We start from the raw sequence: 16,066 nt of genomic DNA, 5'->3' as shown, positions 1-16,066 counted from the left end.
TTCTTTTCTTCCTCTTAATTTCCCTACCCTGCCACTCTTATCATCTTCTGCCATTCATATTCCATATGGAGGAGAGAAATGTTGAGTGCCTAGCTTGTGTAGAGCTCTGGCTCACAGTTTGGGCCAAACGGTGGTCAAGAAATTGTTACAGTATGGGATTCAGGCCTGGAGCCATTGAGATAGTCCAGAGTATTCAAGGTCTGTGAGGTTAGTCCTTTGAAGATGTGTGGAATACCTAACACCTGGTTCAGGGGTGGAGGCACTGAGGAGTTCACTGGGGAGCCTTAAAGCCCTTCCTACCCAAGATGACTGTGCATGGCACCACATTGGATTTAGAAAGTGAGCTGTGTGTAAAGTAGAAATGGAAGAGAGCTTTCAGGTTTTCCTCTTGAGGGCACCTCACTAATCTAACTGACAGATCAATGCTTCAGCTATCATGCTAGGTGAAAAGTAGAAGGATGTTTTTCTAGGTAATTGGAAGCAGCGAGAAGCCTAAGTCATGGCTTGTCTAGAAGAAGAAATAGTGAGAAGCAAAAAGAGAATAAATACATAAATATATAAGCAAACAATAGAGCTGGTTTCTGGATGTAGTATCTTGGCTAGGCAAACTAAAGTTGGGTGAGCCAAAAGGAGATAAAAGTTTATATAGAAACAAACAGTGGAAACCTCTTACTTTTATATAGCACTTTCAAACCGCAAACATTTCAAATCTGTGTTTTTATTTTACCCTTACAATAGCCCAGAAATATGGGAAGATTGTTGTCCCCATTTAACTGACAAAAGGGGTTGGCAAAGGGAAGTCATACCATGAATTATGATCAGAATATAAGCCTGGTCTCCTGATTCCTAGTCCTTTGTTTTTCCTAAAGAGGGGTCAAATGTTTTAGCCTGGGGCTTGTCTATTACTGGGGGTCTTATTCTAAGAAGAAGAAAGAATGAGAGGACCTGTACCGCATTAGGTGAGGACATGTAGTATTTAAGTGAATAATAATAACAATAATGAGAAGTAGGAAGGCAGGGAGGAGGAGGAAGTGGAGGGAGAGGAAGGGGGTAGAAAGAGAAGAACTGGTAGTAATCCGTATTGTTGATACTATACTACAAGTTCAGTAATTCTTACATGTCTCATGTATTTCTCAATTAACTTCATTTTACAAACAAGGAAACTGAGCCAAGGAGAGGTTAAATATTCTGCCAAGAGCATGCACTGGTCAGTGATAGAGCCAGGATTTGAGCCTCCTTTGTCTAGCTCCAAAGCTTGTATTCTAAGATATATTGCACTGAAAGAACATAATAGTCTCTATCTGTGTGAGATTCTAGTTGCCCAATATGTATGGGGTAGGGGTGGTGAGGTGTGGTGACCAAGGCCTGGTGCACCTTAATGACCTCACCGCCCCCTGTGACACCAGACCTAACCTGGGGCTGGGCTGCATGAAGGGCACTTTATGACCCAGTTGACCAATACACCTTGTAATAGTGTTTCTTCTTCTTCTTCTTCTTCTTCTTCTTCTTCTTCTTCTTCTTCTTCTTCTTCTTTTTTAATTTGAGAGAGAAAGAGAGGTAGAGAGAGAGTACAAGTGGGCGAGAGGGGAAGAGGGAGAGAAGAAAAGAGAGAATCTTAAGCAGGCTCCCCTTCTAGTGTAGAGCCTGACACAGGGCTCAGTCCCACAACCCTGGGATCATGACCTGAGCTGAAGTCAAGAGTTGGATGCTAAACTGACTGAGCCACCCAGGTGCCTCTGTAATAATGTTTCTAGATTGCAGAGCAGTTCTGACTGTGACACTGCATTCCCAGAGAAGATGGGAACCCCCTTAGGAGGCAGCTTACTCAAGGCAATATAGGGGCTCTGCAATCTTGGGTCTACTGTAGGCTGCTGAGGTCTGCGGTAGGCTTTGTGCACTTCCTTCTTAGGTGAGTCTTGCTCTTTTATAAAGAGAAAAGATGATAAGCCACTTCCATAAACCATACACTCCAGGCAAGTTGGCTGAGAAATTAATGATCCACAGCATCTTCCTGAAGATAAAACATCTTCCAAACCCCTCTCCATCTCTTCATCATCTCTGTGCATCAGAGAGCTTCTGTGGCCCTTCTTGCCATGGAACCCAAGTGAACCACAGATTTATTGACTTCCTGTCACTTTCTTTTTTAAAGAATTAGCTGTAAGAATCAATGGAATCAGTGAGGATAGTTTGGTTCCTATCCACTTGGATAAGCCATGCTGCTTTGGAAAGTGTCTCTGGGGAAGAATTACAGTCTGGGAAAGTAGGGGCTTTAGTTTGTTTTCTCCCTCCCAATACCCTCCCCACCCCAGCATAGAAGGGATTTTGTTCCTAAAACTTTCTTCTAACGACTAGTTTTCTCATTATTTATAGGGTGTAATTTCAAGCTTCACAACTTGCATCCATGTTAAGTTGGCAAGTGCACCTCTTCTCTTAGGGCATCTGTCTGCTGACAAATCCTCAGAGAATCGCAGTTGCTCTCCTTGGTACATAGATAAGCAGAACCAAGCTGTAGAAGTCTTCACTGCTGATCACTGTCTGTGAAAGAGATCTGTGCTCTGTGTTCTGTGGCTCTGTGTCAAGAAGGCCTTCAGGTTAGGCCTTCAGAAAGGGCAGGCCATGTCAGAGAACTTTAACATATATTCACTGATTATGCAAGGTCAAAGGTAAGAGGGGCAGGAAAATCTCCTGAATGCAGGATTGGTTTGAGCTCTGGCTCCACTGAATCTTGGACAAGTCTTCATGCAGCCCCTCTGAGTCTTAGTGTCCTCATCTGCCGAGTGACAATATCCATACCCACATTTTAGGGTTGTTTGTTGGGAGTCTGAAGTGAGATGATACATGTCCAGTGTTTAGCAAAGCGCCTGGCACCATGCCTGGTTCAACAAATGGTAATGATTGTTACATTAACTTGACAGAGAAATAAAGATTGGGTCATTCTGTGGTCAACCGTGGCCTCCGTGCCAGCAGCCATCCATTTGTTATTCCTGTGAAATTCTCAACTTGATTGATTTTATATTTATGGCATGTTTCAGCCTCTTTAGCTATTAATGCATTAAAATAGGGTTTAATTTTTATTTCAGATAAATTGCCAATGCAATAAATCATACTTTCTCCTTGCATTCTACAGAGAAGAAAGGGATAAAGCTACTGAGAGAAACAGAGGCTAGGGGCAAATGTCTTGGGGATCAACCTGCCAGGGCTCAGAGAAATTTCCACCTGTACCCCAAACTCTATATCTGTTTCCTAAAGAGATAGCTTGAACCATGTTTGGGGCAGTTGTTTGGGGGATACTGGATGATATTGCTGTAATGTTCCCATTCCATTGTTTGCAATAAATGCTGCTCAGTCTGGACTGAAATGTGGTGAGGGCTGCAAGTGCATCTGTGGTTACCAGAAAGAACAGATATGCTGTGTAATTTATAATTATTTTTCATTGTGGACTTCATTGCTGGCCAGAGGGAGGACTGTGGCTGGAAGGCAGAGAAAGCTCTCACAGTTCACCCAGCTCCACACTGGGAGAGCATCAGAGGCAGACAAAAGGAAAAATACTAAATAATTTAAGTGGAAAGTCGGTTACTAAACCCACAGGCCTGGGTGCATATCACATTTCTAATAAACTAAGGCCTTTTTCTCTGGTCAGGCAATAGCTTTAAGTGGCAGGCCAAGACCCTGTGGCCAGAAAGCATCACCTCAGATGGAAACGCAAGGAAGACGCTCAGGGCTGCTGACCCCTAGTTGGCTCACGTAGTTCTCCAGAGCCTCTTTCCTTGGTAAGGTGCAGGCCTGGCCTGGCTTCTCCTGCAGGGCACACAGCTGTAAGACTTTGGCCTGCGTTCCAGAGAGGCACCTTCTAATGAGCTCTGAATATCAAAACTGTAAGGGAGAGACACCGGGAATGAGGAAGCTGGTTGCCGGGTACACAGAGAGGCGCTTGCTGTAAATCTCCCTTTGCATATCCTTAGCATCTCTGTCTGGTCCAGAAGGAGTTATAACAGTGGAGGAATCAATAATGGTGAAAATGCAGCCTGTGGTCTGTGGAGCTTGAGGAAATGGTGGTGGAGGCTTCTGGCATTCGGTGTCATGCATATTACCTGGCTCACGAGCATGGGGTGACTATAGCCCTCTCCTGAACAGGGGGTGGTGGTGCTGGGCAGCACTTTGCATACCCACCCCACCTAGTGTTTGTGACTGCTCCTCCAGGACTCACCAGAGGATAGTTCCTAGCATTTGCGCTCTTGGCTTGGCAGCAGAATTGGGCTTTAATTGGTCTTAACCTTAATTGGAAGAGGAATGTGGGCAAGGATTGCCATTTCATTTCTTTTTTTTTTTTTTTTTTTTTTTTTTTGCTTGGTCACCTCCCCAAATGCTTCAACGTTTTTTATTTTATTTTTGGGACAGAGAGAGACAGAGCATGAACGGGGGAGGGGCAGAGAGAGAGGGAGACACAGAATCGGAAACAGGCTCCAGGCTCCGAGCCATCGGCCCAGAGCCTGACGCGGGGCTCGAACTCACGGACCGCGAGATCGTGACCTGGCTGAAGTCGGACGCTTAACCGACTGCGCCACCCAGGCGCCCCTGCCATTTCATTTCTGATCTCAGATGAGGTCCGAGGAGCTGGGAGATGTAGCAGGAAGGAGTGACTACAAATGAATACCCTAAGTAATGCATAAGGCAAGCCTGGACCTCAAAATGGACTGACAGAGACTCATTTTCCCTTTTCATTGGAAACAGGAGGCCTCAAAAGTTCCACTTACTCTGTGAGCAAGCCCCCTGACCTTCTCTTCCTTTCCCATTGTGTCCACCCTCACCTGCACCCCCTATTTAGGTCTGTGTATGACCACCTAAACCTGTAATTAGAAGGGAAAGTCATCTTTCTAATGATGTATTTAAGACAAAAACTACTTACTCGGCTATTTTATTAGCAAGAATTTTCTATTCATAGACATGTAAGCTGTTTGTCACAACAGTGCCTAGTAAATCAACTGCCACCCCCTCTTTTCAAGACCCTGATTGAATGTCTCTGAAGCTATAATGGATCCGACCTTCCCAGGAAGCTTGCTGTAACCAGACTCCCATCCTCCACCCCACCCCTCTTCTCCAGCAGGTTGGGGGTGAAGGCCAGCGACCAGTATTCACATATACCCAGGAGACTGCCATACAGGTAGTCCACGATCACCCTTTGAGAACACTATTGAAGGCCTGCGTCTTCAACTCAAGCCCTCACGATGCCCTTGGCTGAGGAGAACTTAGTCATGTAATGCTCTGCTGACACTCCTCAAATAGGTCTGACTCTGAAGGTAGCATGCTGTGGAATCTAGCCAGCAGGTCCTAGAACAGCATCCCAATCTTGTCATTACTAGCTTCAGAGTAAATGTGAGAGTGCCTCACTCACCTGTTCCCACTTATATAATCTGAGTACTGTGCAAGTACCTGAACTTCAGTTACTTCATCTACAAAATGGGAGTGTTTTTATCTGTCTCACATGGTTGTGAGGATTACAGGTGAGAACAAAAGGTATTTATAATGACAAGTAATAATAGAAACTTCTTATTTCTTTCCCCTGATTTTCTTTCCAACAGATCCCTGCCCTCAGCTAGCTGTCATAGTTGTAAAAATCATCCAAAAAAAAAAAAAAAGTCAAATACACTGACTTCCAATTAGATGTGAGTAGTTTGTTAATCATAAGGGTTTAATCTGGTTGTATTATTATTGCTGCTGAAACAAATCACCACACATGTGTGGTGACAAACAACACCAGTGGTACTCTCAGAGTTCTGGAGATCAGAAGTCCCCAGAACTCTAAGTCATGGTGTCAGCAAATCTCTGTTCCTTCTGGAGGCTCTGTGAGAAGTTCTGTCCCTTGCTTTTTCCACCTTTCAGAGGCTGTCCACATTCTTTGCTTGTGATACCTCTCTTCACCTTCTGCTTCCATTGCGTATCTCCTCTGACTCTGTATCCCCTGTTTCTCTCTTCCCTTTATAGAGATCCTTATGATTAAATTGGGCCCACCTGGATGATCCAGGACACTCATCCCATCCCAGGATCCTTAATCACATCGCAAAGTTCATTTTGCCATGTGAGGTAATATATTGACAGTGCCCAGGAATTAGAATGTGAATATCTTGTGGGGCCATTATTCTGCTCACCACATTGGGTTTTGATATTTTACCAAGAAAGACCACAGATCTCTAATGTCTTAATCTCCTCTTCCAAAGACATCATTGGGGGCAGATCAGATACCAGAGAAGGGAGATACTGGAGCATGGAAGGAGTTTGTGGTTTGCCACAAATCAAACTTTGCCTTTTTTACCACAGCCAGTACAGAAGTGTACTGGGCAGTAATATTGGATGGCCATGATGAACGAGGATCTCAATGTCCTGTGAAATTGCAACAAGCTCTCTGAGTCATCAAAAGAAGATTTGATTAGGTTCCATCTTGTTGAGAGTATGTAGCACTCCAGGTATTTGAAAATTGACAATCTCTGTATTACATTCAGTTGTATGATTCAGTTCAAAATTATCTACTGAGGACCTGCTGCATAGAAGCCTTCCTTCCCTAATAAGAACATTTCATTAATTAACTAAGGGTGGGGCACACACAAATGGTAATAATGGCTTTACTTTTGGACAATCTAAATAACTGTCTCAATCCCACCACTGCTTTTTATCTTTGCCCCAGTCAATATAGTGTTCCCTTTTTTGACAAGTATCTACTGAGTGACAACTATGAATTAGACACTGTCCCACAACTTTGAGATATTAGCCATTTACTGAAGGAAAGAAACTCATCAACACTACATTACAATGCAATAGGATAAATGGTATAGCAGAGGGACATGCATGTCATGGGGATCCTCCATAGGAAGGAATGTAAGGTTATCCAGAGGAACAACATGAGGAAATTCCCAGACAAAGCAGGGTGGAAAAGACATTCCAGGAAATGAGGGGACTTATGCAAAAGCACCAACATGTGATAGAACACACAGTATTTGAAGCTAGCCCAGTTCCTTGTGACTGGGGAGAAATAGGAGACCCAGCAGGTGAGAAGGTTAGTATCACATTCAAAGGGCCTTGAAAAATTAGCTAAATGCAACAGCAGGAACCACGGCAAGATTGTTTAGCAGGGGAGTGACATGTTAAGATTTTACTTTTTAGGTAATTTAGCAATCTATGTGGAGGATTACTTGGGATGGGGCAAAAGAGACTGATGGCAACAAGATGAGGTGGCATTCAAGTGACAGGTGATAAGGGCCTTGACCAGAGATAGAGGGGCTGAAGCTAAAGGGGATGGATTTAGCAAGTAGAATTGGTAGCCTATTTGATATGTGTTGTGAGGGAGAAGAGTGAGGCAGTGGGGACTATAGTTTATGGAGCCATGGTCAATGGTGTTGAACAAACTAAAAAACAGGAAGAGAATTAATTTTGTACGAGAAAATAAGGAGTGTGTTTTGATAAATGGTGAATCTGAGGTGGTTTTGAGATACGAATATGGAAATATTCATAGGTACACAGAGAGAGAGAGAGAGACACAGAGAGAGAGAGAGAGAGAGAAGGGGAAAGAGCAAGCTCATGGAAAGGTAGGGAAGGGTAGTGTCACAGAAATAAACTTCGGACCCATGAGCATAGTGAAAGCCATGAAAAGAGGCTAAGGATGAGCAGAGGAGGCAGGAGACAGCCGTCCAGGTCAACTTTCTCGCAAACTGCAGATTTTCTGCTGCTCTCTGCTCTCTAGCACCTTTCAAACCCTACGTAGCCAACCTCATTCCTTCAGCCATTTCAAATGGTAAATGTGTAGCCTGAACTTTGCTTCCATTTCCTAAGCAACACACTTAGATGGGAGGAGAATTTTTTTTTCTGAGAAAGACTTCCTATTCTTTTCCTTAAAACATTTGAGACATTTTACAACTTAAACCAAGCAGCTATTTTCCTGGGATCTACGTACAGAAAATAAATGCATGATCGGTGTAGCCAAAGACCTCCGAAGAGGCTGTGTGATTATTTTTAGAGTGTCCGTGGCCGTGGATGTGAAGATGAAGTGCTAGAAAAGCAGAGAACAGGAAGAGGAATATGGCATGGAGGGACCCCAGGCCCTTGAGAAAAGGGAAGGGAGCTTATCCCTTAGGACAGCATTTCCCAAACTTCATCCTTTATGTACCACCTCTAAGGTCTTTGTGAAACTCCCCACGCCATCTGCACAATTATTTACTTGTTTTTTTTTCCCTCTCTAAATCAATTCACTTTTAAACTTGAACATTTATACAAAACAAGTAATATCACTTTTGAAAATGGAGACCTGTATCACTTGCAATGGATATATAGGGGGGACTAGTTTTCAAAGTTAAAAACTTAAGTAAAACATGTAAAATGATTACCTTCTGGCCGGATACTATTGCTTGCCTATGGCTATGAACCTGAGAGCTGCTCTGTCTTGGCAAAGGCATGTGATAAGCAAGCATTAGAAAGGCTTTGAAGATATTCTAGTACCAAATTCAGATTCCACCCCACCCCCCCACCTAGATAAGCAGAAGGATCGAAATAAATTTGAAAAAAGGACAACCTTCTCACCAGGTAATTCAATGTTGTCTAATGTTGGAACCACATTACATACCACATGGGCATTCACCCAATCCTTTGAGTAACTTGTCCTAGGATTAATACTAAGGAGAGGTGAGGAGAGTGACTGGGGACTAAACAGCCTGCAACCAGCTTGAGACATCTAGAGGCAATTCCCACACTCTTGCCTTGGTACCTATGGCAGTCACATTAACAAAGAGTCCATTCTGCTGGCTTTATAGAAGCCCCTGAGAGCCCCTGAGAGCTATTCATGGATTCTGTAGGCATTGGTGTTAGTGCTATTCTCCTTGGTGAGGTAGGGTCTGCCAGAATGATCCACAGTAAGAAGAAAGCCAAGGAGACATGGGGTGGGGGCACCCAGAAGGCTTGTAGAGCAGGGAGAATGAATGGGATAGAACTGATGACCTCACATGTAGCAGAGCCATAGCCTTTGGCTGATGGGGCCACTTGGAAAACCTTATGTTGTTAACTTAACAGCAACATCTCCATAGAAGACCCAGCAGGCAACTCATCACACGCCCATGTACTTTATGTACAGTGATGTGCACTGGGCCCATCCATCACCAAGGAGAGAGACTGCAGCTTAACAAGGCCTGAGGATGAATATTTCACATCACTTATTCATTAGTTTGTAAGATTTGACTTTCCAGGGCACAACACAAGGTTTGAAGTCATTTGAAATGTTAAAAAAAAAAATTGACAACTCTCATCTTCCCACTGTTACCCTGATGGGGATGTTGTTCTGATCTCTTTGCTTTCATCAAATTAATTGCCCGTTCTGCAATGGCTTAGATACAAGGCTGTAGATAATGTCTGGGAGAGCAGTCTGCTTTTGAATGGTAATAAGGGTTGGATACATACAATAGCTGTTCTTGAAAAACTGGAAAGGGATGTGGGTGTGACGATTTGCTAACCCATCCAGGGGTGTCACTTAATTTAGAATGTTTGCTTGGGATGTTTGAAGTAAGTACCAGAAAAATGCAAACATTCTCAGACTTGTTGGAAGGTCATAGTTTAGTCAAATATTGCCACTTTCAATTTAGCATAAAATATCAGAATGTCAGAACTGAAAGGAACCATAGGGACCATCTAATTAAAGGCCCTCATTTTTCAGATGAAGAAACTCAGAGGCCAGAAATGATTTGCCCAAGGCCAGGCCATGAAGCTCACAGTAGATTGGGAAATAACCACTTGTCCTTTTCACTTACAGAGCTAAATAAAAAGTCATCTTAAGATAGTAGAAAATACATCATCTGCTGCTGAAAAAAAAAAAAAAAAAAAAAGAGATCATCCAAAATTTAAATGGAGGTTAGTTAAAAATAATTCTTCTTGTTTATGATTAGTTTTTTGCCCTTCCTAAATGTATAGACAATTAATAATTTTTTATGTTTATGTAAAAATATATTTTTATTTTGAGAGAGAGAGAGAGAGAGAGAACAAGTTGGGGAGGGGCAGAGAGAGAGGGAGAGAGAGAGAATACCAAGCCCTGACAGCACAGAGTCAGAGGTGAGGTTCAAACTCACAAACTGTAAGATCATGACTTGAGCCAAAATCAAGAGTGGGAAGCTTAACCAACTGAACCACCCAGGTTCCCCTAGACATTTGATAATTTTTGTCCTAGTGATTAGAAAATTTGCTTAAGATGGGGGGATATAAGGTGCACTTAGAAAATGCCCAAGACCCCGTCTAAGTGTAGGAGGCTCCTGACTTCCTGTTCCAGCACCCCTCTGCCTACCCCCAATCCCTTGTTAGGACAAAGTCTCAGGATTCTGCTAAAGAGAATGAGAGATTTTAAAAAGACACTGGCAACACAATTTGGGCTTCAATTTGCTCAGGCTCTTGCTGCTTTTCTCCTCCAAGATAGAAAAAGTAATAGAGCAAAACTGTATGCTTTAGTCAAACAAAATTAGATGCCATCAACTGAAATGACTGCTTTTGACCACTTTTCTACTGTGCCACCAAAAGTGGACTTCCAGCTAAAGGGGCATTGATCTTTCTAGTAATAACAGTAATAAGCCCTTGGATTTGTACAGAAGTTTGCAGTTACAAAAGACTTTCACTTATCTGATCTTATTTGCTCCTCTTGGCAACACTTAATAGGGATAATTGTTTCCACTCCATAGGTGAGGCAACTGAGCCCTAGGTAATTTAGCAGGCATCAAACTTGGAGATTTTGACTTCAAGTTTAGTGTACTTATCACTATATGATTTTTCCCATCAACCGCTTATAAAAATCTACTTTATTGCAGCAACCTTACCCTCTGCCAGAAGGAAATGATGTACTTAGTAATGAACACAAAGTGCTTAGCTCGATTCTTGACACATAGTGCATGCTTGCAGGTGACTGCTACTGTGAGGAAGGGGCAGCGTGGTGGAATAATTGAGATCATAGGGCTTGTCATCAGAAAGATCTGGACTTGAGTCCTGAGTCTGACCCGTTCTGTTCTCTGAAAATGTTTAATGCAAGCTGGGTCAAATGGCTCAACTTCCCTGAGGACGTTAACACCTGCCTCACAAGGTGCAATTGTGAAATGAGTTGCAAATATGCATGTGGAGCTTAGTTGGTGCCTATACTTAGTGTGCAATAAATGTAGGGTGATTAAAAGGATTTGCTCACAGATCTTATTGTAAGGACACAAAGCAATGTCTGTCTTGGAACCAGATGTTAACATTTCCTAATTAAACACCTTGTTCTTTAAAATTTTCAGGCATTCCAAGGCCTCCTGTCTTTGCCTCTCACTTGACCTTACATGTCTAGGAGAGTTTACAAGGGTGTTTGTTCTGCAGCCCCCACAGCTTCTGTGCTCTACAGAGCAGGCCTCAGTTGTGGCCAGGTACCTGTATATGATGCACGCTGTATTCTGGCAGGTACTGCAGTTGTTGAGATCTTGGCCAGTTCGATAAAAGTTGCGCCTGCAAGATAGAGCATTTTCTGGATAAATCTGTGGGCAAAAGCCCCATGGGATGCACACATTCTAGCTACTTGTTTCCTACAGCATAGCACTGCCCCTCTCTTGGGTAGCAGTGTTCTGGAGTTGCATGACAAATAAAGAAACAAGAAACCCATGATACTAGGATCTCACATTTCTGGAGGGCTTTATAAATGTTTAAGCACTTTCATATTTGAGGTTTTCTTTATGCTGACAATAAGCCCATGAGATGAGTCAGTTACTCTTACCCCCACTCCATAGGAAGGGAAACTGAGGGACTTTGCAAATGAGTAGAAGAGGTGAGATTATTAAAACTTCTGACCATGTCATTCAGTGCATTTCTCTGTATCACTGCATCGCTTCCCTCTTATAAGGCAATGTTGATTCTAATTCATATCAGCAAATGCCAGTTAATTACTTCTCTCTTCTACCCTTTTGCTCATTAGCTTTGGCCATTCCTTCTACTCACTCTTTAGGGAGAACTTTTTCAAAGGACAAGCATTCCACACTTAAACGACTGCCTTCCCCCTCCCCAGACTGGTGCTGAGTCACCCAGGAAAGCATTTTGTGACTTCTTTCCTCTTTGCAGAATTGTGATCTCATTTGAGGTCCTACCTAGCAGATCAGTGATGGGCTGGCTGGATCCATCAGAGTGGTTTGTGGAAGGGAAGGTCAACAGTACCCTCAGGTCCTTTGTAACAAACACAAATAACTAAAATCCTGTGCAAATACAGCAACTTGCTAAGAGGATGGGTGTGTGTGTGGGGGGGGGGGGGGGTACCTGTGTGCTGTCATTTTCTCCCATCATTAACTGGCCCCCTCTCTTTATGAAAATAATTTTTGACCCTGTTGTTTCATTGCCCCCCCTTTCTTCAGTCTGTTGATATCTGGAAACAAAAACAAATAGCAATGGAAATCCACCAAAGCCTAGAAATTAATGAAACCCGTCTGCAACAAAGAGAGGCCATTGGTAATGACTTGGGGAAACCATAGAACCTCAAAAACTTTGGAGACATTTTTAACAGAAACCAATGCTCTCTCTCTGCCCTTGTCTTGGCAAATGACTTAGCCCAGTAGTTTTCAATATAAAAAAAAAAAAAAAATCACCTTACCCTTCTGTGAGAGCTCGAGCTTTCTCCAAGTCTTGGATTACATTCAAAAGGACTTTAATTTTCTCTTGGTTCGAATGCAGAGATTCCTCCACGGACTGCAGCCTGCCTTGGAGATCACAGAGCTCCCCCCGTGCCAGGTGAATTGGATTAATCCCACCAGTCTCTCTGCTGCTCTGCAGTGTGGTCTCCCTCCTTGGAAGAGGAGCTGGGAGGTGACTGTTTCCTGAACAATTTGGAAAGTCCTGGGTGTCTGACTGGGTGGGGTTCTTTGCCATCTGCTCCTGACACATGGGGACAGATTTTGACACACTGTTAGTTTTGAGTGACAGCAGATCCTGGTGATTGTTGCTCGATGAAGAATAGTCTGAAGCCCCTCCTGGATGGGCTGGCTGGCTGTGGGAGCCTGGTGAGGGGGAGCGGTGAGTCCGTGGAGGTGAGGGAACACATGTTTCCTTTGACCGAGATGACAATGGTCCAAGGTCTTTGTCATCAGAGTTGTCTTTGGGCAAAAGCAATTCAGGTTTAAGTTTCCCTGTGCCTGGCATGTGGCTGGCATCGCTGGTGGCATTTAAGCAGGAAGGGGATCTTTCTGAATCTGATAGTGGCACTGTTCTCCCATCACCTGGACATATGTCAACCAAAGGATGTATGGAGTTGCTTATATCACCTGACCTGTCTGGGCTGAAAGTGGACTTTCTAGCTGCCCAGGTAGGACTGTGGTAAATATCATCGGGGACCTGAATGGCAGCAGTTGCTTTCTCTGAGGCCCTCCAAGCCCCTGCTTCCAAGCATATGCTAATAGGCCCATTGCTTTGCACCTTGGACATTCTAGGAGGAAATGGATGAGACACTTTGACCCTTCGAGGCCCATCCTCAAGATGCTGAGCCAATCTTAAGTAGGCAAGGTCAGAGGACACAATGTCCTGTTCAGAGAGGTTGCCGTTGACCTGGATGGCACTTTGGGATGCTGTTGGCATTTCTACCAGGGACTTGCTGGCTGTGAGTCTCTTCCTTTTGAAAACTGGGAAATGCTTCCTGAGACTGGGGGAGGTTTGGATCGCAATGTTCCGAAAGCCCCCTGCCTTCTGGGACCTGGGGAAGGAGAGTGAGTAGGTGGGAAGGTGATGGTGCCTGGAGGCTTGAGTCTTGCCCATCGCACCTGGGTCCTCAGAAGTCTGGACATCAGCCTCAGCTAGGCCAGGTGGAGTCTTACTGGTCCCATCTTCCTTGAATCGAACCTGTTGAGATTTGCTCCTGCGGTGGTGGGGTTCCTTCACAAACTCCACTGACTCTAGGCTGTTACGCTTTAGAAGCACAGGCCGCACTTTCATATTTTGCTGGGCCATTGAGCCTCAGTTGAGAGGATTGGGACCGTACACTTCTCCGGGGCACATTTCCTTAGGTCTTTGGAGCAGCATCTAATGATGGCATCTCAGGCATGGAGATCTGCCAGCCAGGATGAAGTGGTCCTCTCCTCTGTGTATGGGAAGCTCTGTTGGCCATTCCCAGACAGTAGATTCTACTTGAGAACTAGCCGTAATGCTCCCCCTGCAGTTAAAATACTATTTCATTGCGGTGGTAATTGCCACTTAGATAAACAATGAGTTAGGCTAATCATTAAACATCTGATCTACCAAGAGAGCTGGTGGGCTGTTTATCAAGAGAGGCTGGCAGGCGGTTCTGATCCTGGAAGAAGCTTGCTGTCTTGAACAAAAAGACAACAAAAGTACCATTTAGGGGATAGCGCCAGACTCCCAATGTGTGAATTCCAAAAGAAACCTGCTACGTCTGGAACATACAGCTTCCTTTCCCGGAGCATCAGTTTCCACTGTAAAACTAGAGGAAACTTAAACACGTCTTCTTTCCATAGCATGTAAGCAGACAGGGAAATCAGTGACCTGGGGGCTGGCTTCTTTGATGATACATGGTGCCCCTAAGGGAACATCCCCATTTGTGTCAATCACAAGTTCCTCCTTTGGGGCCATTGTTTTCTTTCATGCTGTTTCCCTTTTTGTCACAAAACTCAGTGCTGTGTGACCATGACAGGATTGAGGCATCCGAGGGCATTCAGAGGGCAGAGACCCTGTCGGAGTGTCTTGGCTGAAGTTCACATGTAGGCAAAGTGAGCCACGTCTGCAGCCTCTGGGAATTTGAGTGAGAACTGAGCTCACTGGGCCTGGGGGCAGGGGTCTGAGGCCTGGCAGTCCTGCCAGCCAGCAAGGAGCGTCTGAAAGGGAAGAGAGAATAGTTGTAACTGAGAATGAAGTTCAGACCTGGGTTTCTCTCCCAATCCCAACATCCTCGCCTAGTGCTTTTGAGTGAGTGCTCTAGGAGTAAGTCAGCTGCACCACCCCTCTTTCCAGTCCCCTGGTGCGGCAACCACCTTGTGGCCACAAAGCCTGGGAACAAAATGCCTGTCTGCCTGGACCATTTCCTCCTCCCACTCACTCCCAGGCACCCGTCAGCCAGCTCCTATTCATCTTTGCAGTCCCAGCTTACGTGCCACTTCCTCTGGGAGCCTTTCCAAGGACTCCTCCCTCATATACACCTTCAGTGCTAGACCACAGCAAGACCCATTATACCTTCTCAGCACATCCTTCACAACACAAACTGCAGCTGTCCTAAAAGAACCATTTGTGTCTGCATGTATTTAGGTATGTCTTCCTCACTAACCTGTAGACTCCAGGATGGCTGGGGATGGAGCCTTTTTTTTTTTTTTTTTAACTGCATGGATATTTCCAGCCTGATTCTAGGCTCACTTTGGGTGTATAATGAGCATTTGTTGAAAGAGTGAATGGCTAAGTAAAGGATCCCCTGGAAGAAAAGGAGGCCTGGGCATAGTACGGAGGTCCTAGGGCATCCTGCCAGTGCAACAGGGTGCTGAGTCTTCTCTGCTTTGACTGTAACATTTACTTAAGGACAAGATTTTCCCCTAATGTCTTCATTTTTCAATTGCTTTCCAGAAGATAAATGTGCATAAAATTATCCATGGAAGGTGTACTTTGTAGTAAAAACATTTACCATTTATTGAACACTTACTTTTACCATACTGAGGTCTTTGCATGTATTAATCATAATAGCTAGCATTTACTAAGTGCTTACTAATATGCCAGATGCTGTGTGGTTTTTTTTTAATGTTTATTTATTTTTGAGAGATGGAGTGCGAGCAGGGGACAGTCAGAGAGAGAGGGAGACGCAGAATTTGAAGCAGACTCCAAGCTCTGAGCTGTCAGCACAGAGCCTGACACAGGGCTTGAACCCATGAACTGTGAGATCATGACCTGAGTCGAAGTCGGACGCTTAACCGACTGAGCCACCCAGGCATCCCTACCAGGTGCTGTTTTAAGCACTTTACAAGATATAACTTTTCAATTCCCTACCCTAGAGAGGTGGATACTCTCATTTTCCCCATTTTACAGCTGAAGCTGAGGCTCAGAAAGTTTAAGTAAC

At 44.2% G+C, this 16,066-nt stretch overlaps 2 protein-coding genes across 4 annotated transcripts in view; one reads left to right on the top strand and one right to left on the bottom strand.

The window, feature by feature from the left end:
* Positions 1–16,066, top strand: part of DOCK2 (dedicator of cytokinesis 2) — a 413,468-nt gene that overhangs the window by 206,253 nt on the left and 191,149 nt on the right. The window lies entirely within an intron of this gene.
* INSYN2B (inhibitory synaptic factor family member 2B) overlaps positions 1–16,066 on the bottom strand; it is a 39,168-nt gene that overhangs the window by 8,559 nt on the left and 14,543 nt on the right. For both annotated transcript variants that reach the window (XM_042947083.1, XM_042947087.1), the window contains exons 2-3: positions 12,617–14,843; positions 11,413–11,487 (exon numbers count right to left, since the gene is read on the bottom strand). In XM_042947083.1, the coding sequence (XP_042803017.1) occupies positions 11,413–11,487; positions 12,617–13,962 (1,421 nt within the window). In that variant the 5' untranslated portion in view covers positions 13,963–14,843. The remainder of the gene's footprint in view (positions 1–11,412; positions 11,488–12,616; positions 14,844–16,066) is intronic.

Source organism: Panthera leo, chromosome A1 (assembly GCF_018350215.1).
Source record: "Panthera leo isolate Ple1 chromosome A1, P.leo_Ple1_pat1.1, whole genome shotgun sequence".
Taxonomy (NCBI): Eukaryota; Metazoa; Chordata; class Mammalia; order Carnivora; family Felidae; genus Panthera; species Panthera leo.
Note: the sequence above shows the minus strand (reverse complement) of the source record. Positions and strands in the feature narration are given on the sequence as shown.